The following is an 18,490-nucleotide window of genomic DNA, read 5'->3' as shown; positions in this document are numbered from 1 at the left end:
ATTGCATGCTATTCCTGGATGTAGAGTTACAAAAAATTTACAAAGCATTTCAATTAGAGTGAAGGGTCCTACTTGTTTATAGAGGTCTATTGACCATTGTTACTGGATCGCTTTAAACGTTTTGCTGTGTCTCCTTTAAGGGACTACCACACATGCACTGCAGACACTCCCACCACTTTTGATAATAATACTGCAAGAACACCAAGGAAAGGGATTTCAGATCCGGTGATCAGATACTCCAAGCCTGGTCCTGGGGGGGGCGGCGCTGCTGTGTCTGTCGGTTTTCTAGATCTCTTCAAAACACCACCACCGGAGGAGCCGAGAGAAGCTGTTCTGATGAAGGCAAGGAGGTAGACTGGAATGAGTACCTCTCAGACACTGGCATCCAGGATTAGGATTAGAGACTACTGGCTAAACTCATCACAAGCTCCAGTGAGATCTAAATCTGTTTTCCCGTCCTAGTCCTGGGCTACTCCTGTCTCTTCTTTTCATTCCAGCTGAGCTCTTCTCAATAAAGCTTTTTCAACCAAATGATTTTTAACTAGTTAACTTCACTCAGAACACAGTTATCTAATGACAATCTCCCCATTTATTTCATTTCTAATAACTATAATAAGCAAAACTGTTTCAGTTTAGGTTAAAAGGTTCTCTCCTGCAGCTTTCTGAACAGTTCTCACTGATTACCGGTGGCCTGTGTGTTCACAGCATTGGGGACAGGATTTGAGAGAGTTGTGAAACCCTTGTTAACTGCTGACAGAAGGTTCCACATGAGAGTTTGGTGGGTAACAAAATTCACCTGGAATGAGAACTTGCAGGACCTGGATGGGGAGTTACTGCCTAGATCTGTGTTTTCCCAACCCTGGCCCTGGTGGAACCCTGCTGTTTAAATGCGAGTGCCAGTCCTAATTGACTTAATCTGCTTGGTTATTTAGACTTTTAACTGGTTTCTAGTCCCGAGGATGAAAAATTACCCGTCTTTAAAGGTAGTTTTAGACAGCTATAGGGGGACACAACTTTATACAGCTTCTCCTAAATTTACATGCAGTTTTTTGTGAGTAAACAACTCTTACTAGTTTTGGCAACTGATTATACAGCCGGGTTCGAGTGACGTTGTCAGACACGCCCACAGTATGTTTTTTTTCCCCTCTGGAATTGGACACATTTCAGGCAGCACACCTGAACGAGGGCAGTGCTGACACTCAGAAATTGATAACAGCGTTGACATCGAATTGCAAATCCCGTGTGTCCCTTTAAGAGCTGAAAACGATTGTTTACAGAGCCGTGCCCTAGATGTCTGGAAGTCTGCTTGTAAAAGGGCGCTCGAACACCATTCCACATCAGGGCGCTGCTGATCCATGAGCCCGTACAGAGGGGCTGCTCTGCAGATGAGGCGGTTAGTTTTTTTTGTGTGCAAAGTTTCACAAACAGGAAAACCGCAAAGGCTGTACCACAGAGCCTCCAGCTGCTCCAGCTCCCTTCTTCAAAGAAAAGGCACCTACGTTTTTTCCCCATTATCGCTCTTCACGTCAGTGCGGGTGTTCGTAACGTTGCTTGCACAGCGCTCCACAGAAAGCAAATCCGTAAAACGAGAGTTACGTTTCAAGCGCAGATCCCCTACAAACCCGGGTAACAAGCACGCAGGGATTAAAGAACTTGCATTCCGTGCGACCTACAACGATCACGTTATCAGCTCATGCTGTTTGAAACTACAATAAGATACCCTACAGCACAGCAGATATAAATCTATCCAGTTACACCTTGTTAATTAGACGGTGATTGCGTTAGGTGGAAGTATTTTACATAATAGAAGAAAGACACGCTCATTAGATTATAGGGGGCGCTAACGTCAGGCAAGTGACCCATTTCCGAATGCGGTACTAATAGATACTGTATAAAAGATATAAAAGCTCATACCTGAAGAAGGCTCCACAGCCGAAAAGTTGTTTCCTCTTTTCTTTTCATCATGGACTAAACGCATTACCCGTTACTAATAGATATAACCTAGGCTTCCCAACTACAGTCGGATCAACTTAAAGACACGGTGAGATTTCCTTTGTGCCTCACAATATAAACAAAGTGCTATGATTTAAGTATAAAGTAAATTGAAACATTTGCTTAATTAATGAGGCTATATCAGGACATAAATAATAAAGACACTGCCTGCCTGCAATACATTTAAGAATGTGTTCTGTTTGCACTGTTTATTAATTTGCCTTGTCCATTTTGTGAATTGCCCTCCTGTTAATTAGTACATTGCCTTAACTTACACATAGCCTTTGCAAATAATTCAGTCACCCCACTAGGTCATCTGCTTGGCGAAACCTTTCGTTGACAAAAACGAACAAGTAAATTGTGGTCCGTTTAGGCGTTCCCTTCGAGGAAGCATACAAGTCCCGGGCTGTCTCGGAATCCAGTTGATCCTGGGCCAGCTGGCATCCTTGACAAGAGTAATATCTGCTTATCAAATTCCCAACGTTTCCACAAGTTCCCAAAATCAAATTGGGAGGAGGCGGGGCTGCAACAAGTATCAGTAAACATGTCTGATGCTTTTATTTTTTATTATTTAAGCCATTGCCATTTGCGTGCATCCACAGAGTTGGGTCGCTTAGTGGAGCAATTGGCGAAGGGTACAACAGCAGTGTCGCACCTGCGATTTAAACCCACAATCTTCCCGTTGTAAGTCCAGAGCCCTGACCCGTGCCACACTGCTCTCAGTGCAGCAGCAGACGGTGGAGGAGACCCAGTTGACCCTTCAGGTATTGGCAAGGAAGCTGAATGGGAATGGTGGAAGTTCTGGCTATGGAACCTGCAGGAACACAGCTCGTAACCTCACTCCGGAGAAGTCATTTGTACAGAGGTTGTGGGCAGGAAGAGCCAGGTTTCAGCGGGCTAAATAAACCAAAACACAGAGTTCAATCCTGGCCATTTGCATCTTATCAATTCATCTATAGTATCCCAACCTACTGCAGCACAAAGCACTCTCGCTCACTGGGTTAAGAGCACCCTGCCAGGTCAGCTCAGAGCATGCACTATGGGTTTGCTTAACGAGCTGCAGCCATTATCCGACATGTCGCACCTCTAATATCTTCCCGCTCCCCCCAATTCCTTACCTTGAGAAAGGAAGAAAACATCCTTCTTTCTCTTCTACTTCGTTTAGACGTGCAAAAATACTGCAACATTACAAGCACGTGGTGGCAAAACTTTCCGGAATGGTGAATTTGCCAGCGTTAGTCTCCGCATGATCACGCTCGCCATTTTGGGGAAGGAGGTGGGGTGGGGAGCCGTTTCAGCTCTAGTATGACCTATTCTCAGAGTTTACCAAAGCCACACCACCTTATCTTTTCAACCCGACGGTGGGTATCTCAGGCGTCGATGGCAGACAACGGTTGTGTGGCCACAGATCTGGTTTCTCGATGCCACAGGCTCTCCACCAGAGGCACCCCAGAAGCAGAGAGCGCCCACCCCGCCCTACGCCAGCCCCCTTCACGCCGCCTGCGTCGCCACCTTCCACTTCTCCCTTCACATGCTGGAATGCCTCTTCCTACAGCTGCGAAAGTGAACCCTGATCCTGCGATTTCTCCACCCTCTCCTGCTCGCGCCGGGACGCCCGCCCCCCCTGCCCCAGTGGCCAGTCCGGCCCTGCAGCTCGGGTCCAGACTGTGGCGCATCAAGCACAAGCCCAGCGGGGCTACGGTGAGGAACTTGACCAGACAGCCGGCGCTCTGGGGTCCCGCCCAGGTGATGGAATCCGAACAGGCAGTCGCAGGGAAGCCCCAAGGCTGCCGTTCCTTTGCGAAGACATTGACATGCCCTAAACTCTCCCTGTCCGTAAACAGTTTAGAAATAAATGAAATGACCTTTTTCTCTGCTTGTAACGGAGTCTTACTGCAACAAAGTATTCTTCACGAATTATTTCTATAAAAAAAAAAACTACAACAATCCCCATGGTAACCCATTGTAGCAACGCGGTGGCCAAATTGCAAAGGCAGATACTTCTCACAGGTTCTGGATCACCTCATTCCACACGTCTGTCTGTTGAAGTCAAGAGTCGAGGCTCTGAATGCAGTGGTACACCCGAAGAAAGGCCATGTCCCCAAACTTTAAACATGGAAGGAAAGAAGGGCGTTTAAGAAAAGAATTCCCAATTGTCCCATGAGTTCTGGGCAGCTTTCCAGTAGCCTGGATGCTTTTAAATCAACCAGGCCAAAAACAATTGTTCAAAAAGCATTTATTACTATTTGGCCCATTTCATTAGGGTACGATGGCTCACATTCATAGACTGAAGTGTCTAGTACAGCCGCCCCTCACCACATTTCCTTCAGTCAAGAACACACAGGTCTGGTGCGTACCCCCACTTAAAATAACCCCGATAACTCCAGGACAAGACAGTGCGTTGTGGCCAATTAGAACCCAGTTTTTTTTTTGGCAGAGTCACTCAAAATAGCAGCATAGGCATTATGACAGCATGAAACAGAGTGAGCCCCTTTCCTGAGTAGGCCAAGAGAAATGTGCACTTAGCTTGTAATGGGACAAAACATTACTCCATACTCTACAAAAGGCTTAAAATTAACAGGAATGGAATTAAAGAACATAAAATTATTTACTCTCATGGCTAACTAATTACAAAAAAATATCTATATTACTTTATTAAGAATGTAAACATCTGTGCCCCAAAACCACTGCCTTCCACCCTAGATTATGTACAATGTGCCAGAGACAGGAGCAAACATGTCCCTTCTATTGTTTCCTTGATTTTTCCTTCTTCTTCTTCTCTTGGTATTCCGCAATCTTTTTCTGAAAAAATCCTATAAAAAAAAAAAGAGAAGAGTTTTTGGTTTGGGGGGTTGCCATTTCCACATTCAGAGAAGACACGAGCTTTTAAATTTTGTTCAGTTTTGAAAGTAGTCCCATGCTAAAACTTTAGCACAACGGCTGGCCTTTCACTTTTTACAGCTTCCTAGCACCACTAAATTAGTGTAAGAAACTATCTAGTAGATACCAATTTTTCAACCGGATCTATTAAGATGTAAATTCCTTCCTAGTCTACTCACACCTCTTCCTGTTGCCCTATACACTTTCCATCATGTGCTGCTTTTTTCATTCTAATCATGCAGGGAGGTTTCTTTCTCTGCAGGGGAACAACAGTTGCTTTTGCTGAACTCTTTCCAGCTGTGTTACATTTTATTGCGAGGCCAATGCTGAGACATCTGGTCCTGGTCTTTCCAATTAGCAAAATGCTTTCAGTGCTCCGCATCTTTCACTCACCTTTAATAATACCCACCCAATTAAAGAGTCTTTTGTGGCTAGTTGATCCGCAGAGCGCCTCGCTTGAACCCAGAGTGGAGAAGAGAGCGAGGGAAGGAGAGTTGGGGGCAGAGCAGTCGGACTCTTACCATCCTGAGAGGCCTGTTGCTGCTCCACATCCTGGATGAAGAGGTCGAACATCTGGGTCTGGATGAATCTCTTGACGAACTTGCGGGTGCTCTTGGACTCAATGGCCTTGTAGAAGTTCCTTTTCTGGAAGACGCCCGGCTGGCCGTTGCCGTTCCGCTTCACGTAGGAGGCAAAGTGTCCCACCGTCTTCACGAAGAAAGGCAGGAAGGCGTCCGACACGAGCCGGTTGAGCTCCTCCGGGGCTGCGCAGAAAAAAACCAACTTGGCGGCGGCGACTTCAGCAAGCCCGCGCTTGTGCGTCTCGTACCAAACAAGCAGCGTTTCACTTTGCAGACGGACCAGCTACAGAACAAGGGATATCAGGAGGCGTGCACATCATGCACAGCAGCCTCTCTCGCAGGGCTTTGTGCAACTTTTAAAATCCGACCTGCAAAAACATAAGCCGCTGCACTGCGACCACATTGTTTTTTTCCCCCTGAGCGCTTCAGTCTGGGGTATACAGCATTCCCACCAAACCAAACTCTTTCGAACCTGCAGCCTGCACGTCAACAGCTCAGGGTCAGCTTCCTCTCCTCCCCAACAGCACAGAGGGGCTGGAGCCCAGCATGTGAAAACCCCACACTCTCAAGCAGAAGTTCTATCGAAACCACGAAACGTGCAGCAATGCTTTCTCAAGATGTGGCCTGTGAGCCGTGTGTAGGTAGATGGGGGAGGACTCTAAAATCGGAGCTTCATCAAGAGCTTCCACCAGCACCATAAACAATTATCCGCAGTGAACTTTGACCTTTTTAAACAGGGCAGGAAATATTAAAACATGAACCTCAGGGAATATTACTGGATTGGTTCTACTACTATTCCTGGGGTTGCACTGGTCGAGGCCCTGAAGAAAAGCTGGTTTTCTGCACTCAAGGCCCCCCCCCCCCCCGAGAACTCCTGAACTTGATCGACATACTGGACCTCTTGTTTAAGTAGAGAACCTGATGGGGAAAAAAGAGGGGGAACAGGAACATCTACTCACTCGAATTCTCCTTCCTCATGCTGAGCGCCTGAAGGATCTCCTCTTGCAATTTTGGTGGCAGAATATTCTTCTCATCTCCGATCTAGGTGAGCGAGTGTTAAAAAATAGGAGAAAGAGAACAGAAGAGAAAAGATTTGTTTCAGTTTTACCTGTGGGCTGAAATCTTTTCGGTAGCTTTCACGATTCCTCCCCCCCCCCCCCCCCAACAAACACACACTTTCCTCTTTAGTAAGTAAATTGTTGCCCAACAGTTATCACAAAAAAAAAAGACAAAACGAAACGGACAATACTTACGGTCATGATGAACTTTTTGGAGGTTCCTTCGGACAAATCCACTATGAGCAACTAGAAAATAAAGAACAATATTAAAATATTGAATTTCCCCACGCTGCAATGGTCCCATGTGCAGGTGTACCAAATGGTTTTGCTCACAATGCACTATAATGCAATACAAATGTTGGCAACAGCTTGCTAATTTCAAAAGCTAGAGTTAAAAAAACACTGGCCTCATTACTTCCTCCTCATGAAGTGCACAGTTCCCTAAACGTGATCGTTATCGTTCAGTGCTGACAGAGAAATCTGCTGACGCCAAAGGGAAGGGATACTGCTCTTCTCCTGCTCTCGTGGCGGTGGGATAAAATAAGGCGGATCAGACTGGCAGAGGGAGCAGCTCCGTGCTTCAGTCCTCCTCGCGTCGCTGGCGATACTCACATCACTCTGGTCCATAATCTGGTCCAGCAGGCGCTTCTGCACGCCCAGCAGGTAGGGGGTGGGCGCCATGGTCACGTCGATGAGGATCTCGGGCACGATGGAGATGAAGGTGTGCTGCCACGTGAAGGGATAGAGCAGGGCCGCCACCGCGTGGAGACACTGAGAGAGCGTGCTGTCGGGAGAGAGCCAGACATCCAGAGGAGCGCTATGGCCAAGTCCTCGTGGGGAAAAGACAGCTTCTCACTCCTCCATCCCAAGAAGCCTCTGGGGGCGACATGCTTTAGGACGACCGAGGCTGCCAGGGCAAATCTAACAGTAGTGCCAGTCTTATTAAACACTCCAGATGTCACCCAGGACTGGGACAGGCAATGACCTTCACTTCATCTACTCACTGTAATCAATGTTACTTTAACGTCTGGGTCTGAAGGACAATGGTTTGCCTTTTACAAGTGCAGACCGGCCAAAACTAAAACAATCAAGGGCTTCCAAAGTGGAGGCTGAAGCCAGGCATCAGCAGGCTTCAGAGAATTAAATCAGTTTTGGGTGACAAAATATGGAGGGGGCCCAATCATTCCATTTTGTATTGATTTTTTCTTTAAGAGGTTGCTGGTTCCATGTAGTACCACCTATTGAAATAAGATGTTATGAAATAAGCATCTGAGTGACAGATGAAAGGTCACCCCGCACAGCTGCTGGGAGGAGGAGGACAGGAAGTCTCTGCGGGCGAGAACAGGGCTGGGTCGTTACCTCAGCTCCTCAGCGATGAAGACGATCCTCCTCTCCAGCACCGTGGAAGCGAAGACCTGGAGCAGCTCCTCGTCCTTCAGGCAGCTGAAGAGGGTGCGAAAGTCCACGTGCTCGAGCCAGGAGTCCAGGGGGCGCGTCAGCTCAATGATCTGGAGAGGAAGCAGACAGCCCTCCTACCGGTTATGACCTCCTCTCTATACAACACTCTATAGCTTCCAGTCACCAACTGGACTCTCTCTCCTGCAGGCTTCTTCAGTCTGCAACAGCTTGCCAAAGACCCAAGAAGGCAGAGCTGGGCCTCAATGCATTTCAGAACTTAAAGGCTTGACCTCTTGATTTGTTTTTAAATGACTGACCCAGGAAGGGGGATTAAAAGGAAATTCTTAAAAAACCTGAAAGTAAAATAGTCAATAGAACAAGTTGAAATTTAAATAATGTTTTCACTTACTGCTTTACATCAGTCCAATAATGAGTACATTAATAACTCATGGATACCAAATTATGTCCCATCAATGGAAGTGTTGAGTAACAAGGCGCTGTTGCCGTAAGTAACCATTACATTTTTTACCCATTTCTCATATTGAAATATATTCAACTATAACCTGAAAAAATACTTTCACAAAGTAGCAGCTTTTAACAAATCAAAGTTATCAAAAGCTATTTAAACAGAACTGCTATTGAATGCATCTAACAGCAAGGGGACGATTAATATGACAGACCCCAGCACATCTGATAGGAAAACCAAAGACTAACTGAGCAACGCTGGAGAGGAAATATGCACAACGGTAAACTTCACACATTACACTTCCTCTCCTTTCAACATTCAGTTTTTTTTCTTCCAAGTCTTTAGAGCAATTTTTGCAGCAACAAACCATTGTCCAAACCTCTATGATACCACCTCAGCAGAAGAGAGAGAACGACGGAGAACATGGACTCTGGGACACAAAAGGAGGAAAGGCGAGAAGGCTGGAGAAATGCAGTACTGTGAGCTTCTCTTGGCTGGACGGTGTGCAGGACAGCCAAGACTGGAGCTCTCAAAGCAGCCTGTGGTCATCCCACCCACCTGCAGCCGGAGACCCTGCATCTCCTCTCTCCTCGCTGGAGCACCACAGCGATCATTCGGAATTTCAACAAAAGGGAGCAAAAATCACGCAGAGCCAGTCCAGCCTTCAGACTCCTTCCTCCCACATGCAGAGGGTCAGAGCTAAAATAGCATCAGGATCGGGCTCAGAAAGGCGTGCAGAGGGACCGCTCCCGATGTCACAATCAAGTTCAGACAGACCAGGATATGAGCATTTGGCCTGCCTTAGGATTCCATGCCTATGGACTTCGATTTCCGGCACGCCGAGACTCGTTGGTCGCCGCCCCGATCCTCGAGCTTTCAAGTTTAACGAGTTCTTCACGCAGAACAGAATGGGTCCTGGGCACAAAACAAGCTCCGGGAAACTGCAGCATTCCCATATTCCCATCCGGAGGCATCCCGGAGATTCTGACTCCGGCGCACTGTCTGCAGTCCACCCCCCCCCCCCTCAATAAATTAAGAATGTGTTATTTCTGTTATACCCACCCCATTTTGGAACAGCGAGTTGTGTTTTTGGGCCTTGGCCCAGAACTATAAGCCGCGGGACCTCACACACACAGGCATGAAGGTGAACGCACAGACTCCCTCCAGCCAGAACGCGGGTGACACAGCCGGAACTGGAAGACTGGTGCAATAAAAGGAAAAACACCCCTCCTCCCCCACCAGCAGCAGCAGCAGCACTACCCCACAGGCTCACCAGGAGGCCAGCAGGGGGTCACTTTCGCCAAGAGAGGCATGGGTGACCAATCCCACCCACCTTCAGCAGCACTTGACCCAGGCTCAAACCCGCACCTGACCTGCACTCAAGTGACATCTAGCAGCTAAACCAACCCTCCACATTATACCATTTTAACGTACTTTCCAACTTAGTCCATAGTTTCATACTTAAAGGTCTTTAAATATGTTAAAGCAAAAAAAAATTTGCAATTTTTTAAATTAGCCAAGGGCCATCACCATGGTACAGAAAGTCAAAGTAGGTTACCAAAGCCACGAAAACATGACTGGTGCTTTCGACAGGAAAATGAGAAGACAGCAGTGTGAGGGGGCAGACAAACCTAAAACAGGTTGTAACTGACAAAGCTTCAGCCCATGACCTAGTTCACACTGGTTCAGCGCTTGCTGGTCACGCACTGAGCCGCACTCCTGTGGAGACTGGGGTGGAAACAGTGTAATGAGAGTGATGGTCAGGAATAAACCACAGCAAGCAGCAATCAGGGCGTGTTTATCTGACTGAGGGAGAACACTTGACTGAAAGAGTAACAGATGGGGAAGTGGCTGTATACATCGTATGAAAGACTCTGGGGTTGCAGATGACTTTGGAGAGCATTAGGCTCAGAGGTTGAATGTCAAAAGAGTGAGGTGGTTTTTTATCTTGGTGCTGCTAGTGTCCCCTGTGATGTCAGCAGGGGATATTTGGGGGGGGGGGGGGGGGGTTACAAATATTTATACAGGGGGCACCACAAACAAGTTCCACGATTGAAACAGGGTACAATTTGCTGTCTTAATTATGCAACATATTATTCTTAATTCTCTTCTTAATGTTAAGGCTACATGATGTTTTGCTCCTTTTAAATACCCAGTTGTATTAGTCTAACTGGGTATTAAAATAAACGGATGTGTGCTGTTAATGCAACGCAATAGGAGAGCTACTGTAAAATAAAGGGAACACTTTGTTTCTGTAATCTAGCCGCACGTCTGGTTTCTGTGCTGGTTTACCTCCGTGCCGGATTCGGGGATGAAGCTCTTGACTTTGACGGTGTTTCCCGGCGCAGGGAAGGGCGCCTCCCGGAGGCTCTGCATGAACGGGTAGATCATCGCCTTCGAAATCTGGCTGCGCTTCTCCACCTCGTCAAAAATCTGCAACGGAAACCAACAGGGGGCGCTGTTCACCGCGTGGGTCCCTCTGGAAGCAGCAGGTCTCGCCTCTGGACTTCCAGGGATTAGTCTCTTAAAGGCCGGGTGACTTTATGATGCTGTTACCAACATCACCCTGGTCTCCAGCACTTCAGTTTGAGTTACACCTCCTAATTTTTTGCATACCCCAGCTTGCTCTCCATGAGACAGAGACAGGGAGAGAAGCTTGGGGTCAGAGCGCAGGGTCAGCCATTTTACAGCACCCCTGGAGCAGCAGGGATTAAGGGCCTTGCTCAGGGGCCCAACGGAGTAGGATTCCTCTACCGGCCAAACTTGCAAAGGTTCTAATCAAGCAGTTTGTCAGTTCAGCAAAAGGGCTCATTTAAGAGCTCAGGTGCAGTGAAAATCAGGCGTCGGGGTCCCCAGGACCAGGACTGAGGTCAGGGGCCCCAAGGGCTACATCGCATCAAACCTGTGACTCTGCAGGACCAGGACTGAGGATCACTCCTCTAGAATATCTGTGTCTGGCAACGATCACAATTCTAGATTGTGACCTAAACTTTTGGAAGCCCCATTGAAACGAATGGGCTCTCTCAGTATCAGGCAATGGGTGGGTGGCTCAAAGAGCACAAGACAGACTTCCATTATTCTCGGAGCCGGGAGACTCCACAGATCTCAGTTCTGTTGACCGGGTGAACAAGCCACTATCCCCATTATCCCCACCCCAGCTGAAGGAAACCCTGCAAAAACTGGACTGCGAAAGAAGAGAAATAGCTTGTTCAAGCTGTTTTTGCTGCTTGTAGAGGCTCAACGTTTACTTTTGGGGGATTCCTAAAATTCTAACCAGCACCCATGTGACGCATGGAGCCCTGGTGCTGCTGGGATTTAATCACGGTCACTCGTGGGCTCAGAGCCACACACAGGACCACTCTCCTTATACAATGGCAAATTCCACAATGCCAACGGCCAGGTCCTCTGTTTTCGCAGAATTTTATGCCATCTGGGATTCAAACGTGGGAGGGGAGGGGATGGGCGAGGTCACTTCTGTACCACACAATACTGTAGATACAACCAATTCAAATTCAAAGAGCCTCACTGGCATGACTGATGCATTACAGTGTTGCCAAAGCAGAAACCAATAACGCTGATGGCAGTTACACATTGAAAATGGATCTAAAGAAACCTCTATTAATTGGCAGACGCACTCTGTAATGATATGTTAAAATGATATCCACATCAAAGTCCTTCACCAGTAAGATGGTACTTTGTCAAGGTCATTGTGAGAATCATTCAACACCATTCTCCTTTCCACCACATAAGTGAATAAATAATTGTACCTTTTTAATTACATTACAGTACTCTGGGGGACCTGTATAGAGTATCCTAACTCTTTACCCCCTTTCCAGGGGGCTGGCTAGTGACTGTTGCTCACTGCACATCCCCCCCTAGCAACATAATTAACCATGTGCCATGGGAAGAGCCCAAAATAGGAAGACTTCAATCTTTTCTGTACTGCTCTTTCTAGCACAAAGTAGCTGACAAACCATTCAAATATCAGGACAGCTATTCTCTTTAAACTTTGGCTTGGCATTCACGCAGACTCTTGCTGAGACAAGCAAGAAATCGCAAGTGAGAAAACCGACACTTTGGGCATCCAATCTCTTGTTAAGGCCATTAATTTCCTCGGACAGTTCTTACGAAGGGAGCTGGAATTCCCCAGGACTTTCAGAGGAAACGGTTCCTTCATTTCCTGGCACTGTGCCGGAGGCAAGGCATTGGAAGATTGGCCTTTGGTTATTCACCACTACACATTGCAGGTCAAGGGGTCATCGAGCAGACTAAATTCTTAAGCAGAAAGAAAAAAAATAACACTGCCGTCATTTAATGGAAAACAACAGCATAGAAACAGAAAGTTATGCAATTCCTTGGCAGGAATGCTCTAGCAGTAATAATGAAACACTCTGGCCAAACATGCTGTATAACTACCCCCTTGAGACCGAGAGAAGCTTTCATTTTCCTCCAACATGTTTGTAAAGGACTACACTTGATGCATAGAAGGGAATGAAGTGCCACATTACAGTATGTAAACCTGCGATTACTGTGACCTATAAGCTTTGATCCAGCCTGTACCTTGGAGAACAGTCCGAAGCAGGCCAGCTTGCTGATGATGCAGTAGGCCTCTGGTGGCCGCGCTCCCTTCCCATGAGGCTTTGAGACAAGAGAAAACAGAGTCTGGTTACTAAACTGGGCGTCTGTTGATGGCAACAAATCAACCATCATGTGAATCAGACAATAACTAAAATCACAACAGGTCAGAGAGTTAGACTAATACAACTGGGTATTTAAAAAACATTGTAGTGCAATTCTGTAAGACACTATCCCACAAACGGGTTGTGTTTAGAATCTTTGAAGGGCTTCCTGGAGTATAGCAGGAAAGAGTACAGCTTTGTCCTCTTGGAGGTGCAGAGCAAAGCCATTTGTTCAAACTGCATATTAGCATTCTCATCACAATCATAAAAGGGCAAGATACTTAAAAAAAAGGAAGTTGAGCTTAAATCTTCCCCTGCCTATGCAGCAATGTAGTTCATATTTCTCTATATTGTAATTACTGCTCCAGTAACATAGGAAATGATTACCAGTAAGCGTCTGCAGTATCCATTTCTCCTGCTCCCATCGATTTCTGTCAGGACGAACGAGAAGGTTTCACTGGAAAAATGAGTGGAAAAACCATTAGAGACAAGCATGTAACGAGTCCACCCCTGTTAATATGCAGGCTTTTCTAGTTGGCAGGTATTAAGGATTATCATATAGGGACTGAGGATTGTGATCACCACTCCAACCAACAGAGACAAAGGAGAAATGTGTTGTTGTTGTAGAAAGCCGAACTGAAACCCTTCTTTGAGAAGGTGGTACAAATGTGCAGAGAAAAGCTGCTTTAAAATAGTTTATGATTTCATTACTGTAAGAGCTGAGTGGCCAGACCAGGAAACCAGCTCGATCCATCAGATGATCAATTATTTTAATCCATTCTACCTCCAACAACTATATGACTGGGCGCCACCTTTCACAGGCCAGATTTCTAGCACTTCAGACCCTGTCCCTGAAAGGAAGAAACTCAACAGGTATTTGAGATCTGAAGAGATCAAGATAAGGGATTTTGTTTTCTGTTGTACAGTGATGCCAAAATTCCATATCCCAAAATCATCCAACATTCCAGGAGACTTTTTAAAATTATACTTGACAGAGGTGGATGTAGATAAAAAACATCTTTGGAAAAACCAAAAGCTGCTACTTTACTCAAAGGATTGAGGGAGTCTGGAAGAGCTTAACCAGCCATGATGCTCAGCTCAACACCCTGGCTTCCTTCCAGAACACCTAGACAAAGTCTATAGACCACATAACTACTAATCAAAAGGAGTGGGAGGTTACAACAGCCTCCCTTATATTCTTACAAGTCACATCTCCTGCAGGACCAACTACCCTTTAACGAAAGACCATGCCCAAACTGCACTGAATTCCCAAGTCATGCAATAAGCTCTGACTGACTGTCACTATTAGTCTTCATCTGTGTTCAATCATTCTCTCTCCAGCCCAGCCCAGTCAAATCCAGTCAACTGCACAGTTATTTCGGTTTTATCACAAGGCTGCCAGGGGCTTCCCACAACGTGAGGTTAACCTGCTCTGACAAGACTGTCCCTGCATTGATGAGCTCCGATTTCTCTTTGGAAAATGTACCAAGTTACTACTTCTGCAACTAAAAGCTCAGGACTCTTAGAATTGTTCTGGAACTTGTGAATTTACCACTTCCTTGTACTAACTCAAATTTTAGTGTCCTGTATCTATGGCTGCATAGCTTTGAGTCATCACATTTCGATAGATTTTTCTTTCTGTACCAGCTGTGCCGGAATGTTCCCCCCCACCCCCACCATGTGCTGTTCTAAAAGGAAAGGTCTGGGATGTTAATCACCATTAAAAGGCTGCTTTTTATAACGCTTACAGATAGGGATAAGCAACTCCAATTCTAAAAGTGACAAAGAAAGAAACAAGCAGGACAAATCCAATTTAAAAAAATGCACAACCAAGCTCACAAAAGTGTTTAAAGTCACCAGAAAGAAAAGGTACACTACAGTTAGAAAATCAACCTTCGGCTCACTAATGATAAAGCAGTGTGTGAAGCTGTTAAACCCACACTTCCCTACAAGAGTGGTTATGCAAAGTAATTTTATATAATAAGCACAGAAAGTGTTTAAGAGCAGCTGTTCAAGCAGCGCTTTCGTGAGCGTTGTATCGAGAAACCACTGGAAAAAACATTGTTTTTTATTTTTGAGACAGCCGTCACCTATACTTCAACAGGAAGTGGCACGTGTCTGGGTTTTCGAGATCACATACGTTCACACACATTGCAGTGACTACCGACACTACTTTGCAACAGTACCTGTATCCAGTGTCTAAGGATTGGTTTTAAATCTAGTTTTTCCAATGTGTGGAATATTTTATAACGCATTTTGCTACAAAGCTTCAGCTATAGGGACCAGCATGGATAATTGAAATATCCAACCAATAAAAACCAATTTCAGCCCATTAAAAGCTTGGCTGGAAGCGAGATTCTTAGAAGTCGGGTTGATATTCTGTTCGCCCACAGGCCACCTGCAGAGCACAGGCCCACTAAGCACCTTGAGACAATGCCTCATGGAAGGTGCTATATAAAACAAAGGTCTTGTTCATCTCTTGATTGCACAGCTAGAGTCAGGGTAGAAACGGTCTGACAGGTGAGTAACAGTTTTTCATTTAATCCGAACCTGCTGCATCTCAAAACCAGAGGACTCATTGGAAAACATGGATTGAGTGTTAGCGGTATATTTCGAGTCCTCTGTATAGCAGACTGAGGGGGTCAGTGGTCTGTGCAATTTACCTCCTGTATTCAGTAAGGGGTGCCCAGCTGATCCCCTCAGGGAAACAGAAAAGCGTGATGGCCTTGAGTGTCTTCTCCTCCTCCTCCTTCTGGAATCTCACCATCCCATCACGCTACAGCGCCAAGACAGGCAAATAAAGAGATGTTGTGGTCAGCATAGGGAATCTCCATTCATTACATCTCAAATTATTAGAACTCAACACATAAAATAGGCACATCTCCACTGATTCAGGCTCAGTGTAATCCCAGCATGATTATTTCAAGACCAGTGGAAAAAAAGAGTCAGTCTTGGCATTTTAATTTTGTAACATTACACCAAGTGGCAGTGTGACGAACACCAACAGTCCAAACCGCTACAGTTATCAGATATGCATCAGCAAGGTGTGAACTGTAGAAAGCAAAACCACAAACTCCAAAAAAACAGCAAGAAAATGGCTCAAATAAGCAATTTAATCAAAACACAGATAAATATTCTGCAGAAGTGGTTATTGGTATGCACTTTATCTGTAATGAAAATTGTGTGAAAAACCATCACTCACATGAAAGTGCTGCAACAGGACCGAATGTGTCGGAAAAACCCTAGAGCAGACTGCTCTGCAGAAAAGCAAAACTTTAATCTCCAGGGCAGATCTGATGCTAAGCCCACAGTTTCTTTTGATAGCTTTCCAATACAAAATGTTTAGATGGGAGGTGGGCTCCGATTTTGGAATGTTTCTTTGCATCTCAGATCACCTAAACAACTAAACAACAGTTGCACAGCACAGAGAGAATAAGGAAGAGCAGATAAGCTAAGGCATTCATCTTCCAACACTCTGCAAGCTCCATGGTATCCGAAAGGTGGGTCAACATCACTGCAAGCCTGCAGATGCCAATGAGTCACCACAAATCTCCAAGAGAGCCCACCCCCCGACTGTCTCATCTCAACACTATCCCCCTGGTCACATGGTCAGCAGCACGTGCCTGCTTATTGATTTCTGCACAGATCAGGCTAAGGGGGGAGAGAAAATAGTCACCTTTGGGAACTGGTAGATGATCTGAGGCTCATATCCTCCATCGTTCTTCTTCTGCAGAGTCACAACCACCAGGTACTCGAAGAAAAATTGCCCGCTGGCGTAGCGCGGCTCTCTGGGCTCTGTGCCTGACCTGGTGATCTCATCACTGGCCACTGGTGGAGCTTGATCCTTCCCGGGCTCTGGAGACACGGCAGTACAAATTACCCATGTGGTCTTGCTCTCTAAAGCATAACCTGCATCAGATGGCTTCTGTGAACCTGTCAGAAGACCCTGGGCTCCAGGCCATGTTCAGGATAAGCAAAGCACACAATTGAGTATTAACCAAGTATCCTAAGAATGCACCCTATAACTCTGGAGTATTTTTGTCTGGAATAAATTACTGAATAAGACTTCCCAGAAATGTAAAATACCCCCACCTTTCTGAGGATTTACTTGGGTTTGTAAAAAGCTGGACAGAGGATGTCTTGTGGTCACATTAGCTACAAAGCCACCCTTTGTCCAGCGCATTAAAAGTGAAAGTGTCACACTCTTCAGATTAATTGAGCCCAGCAACAGCACAATATGCCGTAAGGTCTCCTTTTTTCACTGCTGCTGCGTTCCTGCTTGCAATACAGCATCATCAGAAACCGCTCTTGTTGTGAACATGTAAATCGTAAAACATGTATATTCCAAAAACAGCAACCATGTGCGAAAATAAGACTGGCATTATTTTAACCCTGCTTTAGAACATCACAATTGGGAGATTAACCTTTGAAGGCCACTTTCCCCACAACCAACGATGCAGATCCCTGGCAAAAGTCTTCTGCGATGGTACCATCTACTCAAGAACAGTTCGAAACGACAGGAGGCCACCTGAGCCATCTAGTGAGACCAGCCTTTCCACCAAAACTGCACCTTCCCTAGAAAGCAGCCTCCTTTCTCTCTTTAACCACCCCACTGTTTCCTGCATCAGATCCTCTTACACCTAACCTCTTAGCAAAGCTCTTTGCAGTCAGCTGTGGAATGGCTGCACTGGGCTTGCCCCCTGCTTCCTCCACAGAGCAGGACGGTGCTTACATGAAACCTGGCAGGTCCTTCTCTCCCATACAGACTCCTAGTCTAGATTCAAGATCACTCTATTGACCATATACTGTACAATTTCTTGCATTAGGAATTTGTGACACACGGACAGGGAGAGAAGCTTGGGGTCAGAGCACAGGGTCAGCCATTTATACGGCGCCCCTGGAGCAGATGGGGTTAAGAGCCTCGTTCAGGGGCCCAGAGTAGGGGTCCTCTGCTGGATGCAGGATACAAATCGGCAACCTTCTAGCCACAGGTGCTGATCCTTACCCACAGAGCCTCCACACCGTTATATTCATAACTACAGGTAAAAGTGGGGCTTGACTGCTCTGGTATTTCAGCAATGCAGGCAAAGTTTGTTTTGCACACAAAATATAACTGGTCTTTACAAGGGCATAACTGCAGCATGAATAGAATAACCCCTCTTAAAAATACTTTTTCAGTTAAGCACACAAAAACTATGAATGATCCTTAGACCAAGGTGACCCAGCTGCAGTCCTGGAAGGTTTTGAAACGTTACAAGGGTTACAAAGAACAGGAGGCCATTTGGTTAGGTAGTTAGAACCTAATTGACCTTCTTATCCAGCATTTTCCAACAAAATCCAACATATCAGTTTCAACATGGTTGTGTAGCGTGTTCCAGTCTCCCACAACCCTTTGTGAAAAACACCATGTTTTAGTAGTTCTACATACTTTGATTT

General features: G+C 45.9%; 1 protein-coding gene across 8 annotated transcripts in view; it reads right to left on the bottom strand.

Moving 5' to 3' along the window:
- Window positions 1-4,213: 4,213 nt before the first annotated feature.
- Window positions 4,214-18,490, bottom strand: part of dennd2db (DENN/MADD domain containing 2Db) — a 35,689-nt gene continuing 21,412 nt past the window's right edge. For all 8 annotated transcript variants that reach the window (XM_015342521.2, XM_015342520.2, XM_015342523.2 and 5 more), the window contains 11 exons: window positions 16,731-16,909; window positions 15,718-15,830; window positions 13,442-13,511; window positions 12,936-13,013; window positions 10,668-10,808; window positions 7,871-8,019; window positions 7,124-7,295; window positions 6,707-6,757; window positions 6,413-6,494; window positions 5,394-5,636; window positions 4,214-4,805 (listed from right to left, as the gene is read on the bottom strand). In XM_015342521.2, coding sequence (XP_015198007.1) covers window positions 4,738-4,805; window positions 5,394-5,636; window positions 6,413-6,494; window positions 6,707-6,757; window positions 7,124-7,295; window positions 7,871-8,019; window positions 10,668-10,808; window positions 12,936-13,013; window positions 13,442-13,511; window positions 15,718-15,830; window positions 16,731-16,909 — 1,346 coding nt within the window. In that variant the 3' untranslated portion in view covers window positions 4,214-4,737. The remainder of the gene's footprint in view (window positions 4,806-5,393; window positions 5,637-6,412; window positions 6,495-6,706; window positions 6,758-7,123; window positions 7,296-7,870; window positions 8,020-10,667; window positions 10,809-12,935; window positions 13,014-13,441; window positions 13,512-15,717; window positions 15,831-16,730; window positions 16,910-18,490) is intronic.

This window comes from Lepisosteus oculatus, chromosome 5 (assembly GCF_040954835.1).
Source record: "Lepisosteus oculatus isolate fLepOcu1 chromosome 5, fLepOcu1.hap2, whole genome shotgun sequence".
NCBI lineage: Eukaryota > Metazoa > Chordata > Actinopteri > Semionotiformes > Lepisosteidae > Lepisosteus > Lepisosteus oculatus.
The sequence above is the reverse complement of the archived record's forward strand: the minus strand, read 5'-3'. Positions and strand labels throughout refer to the sequence as shown.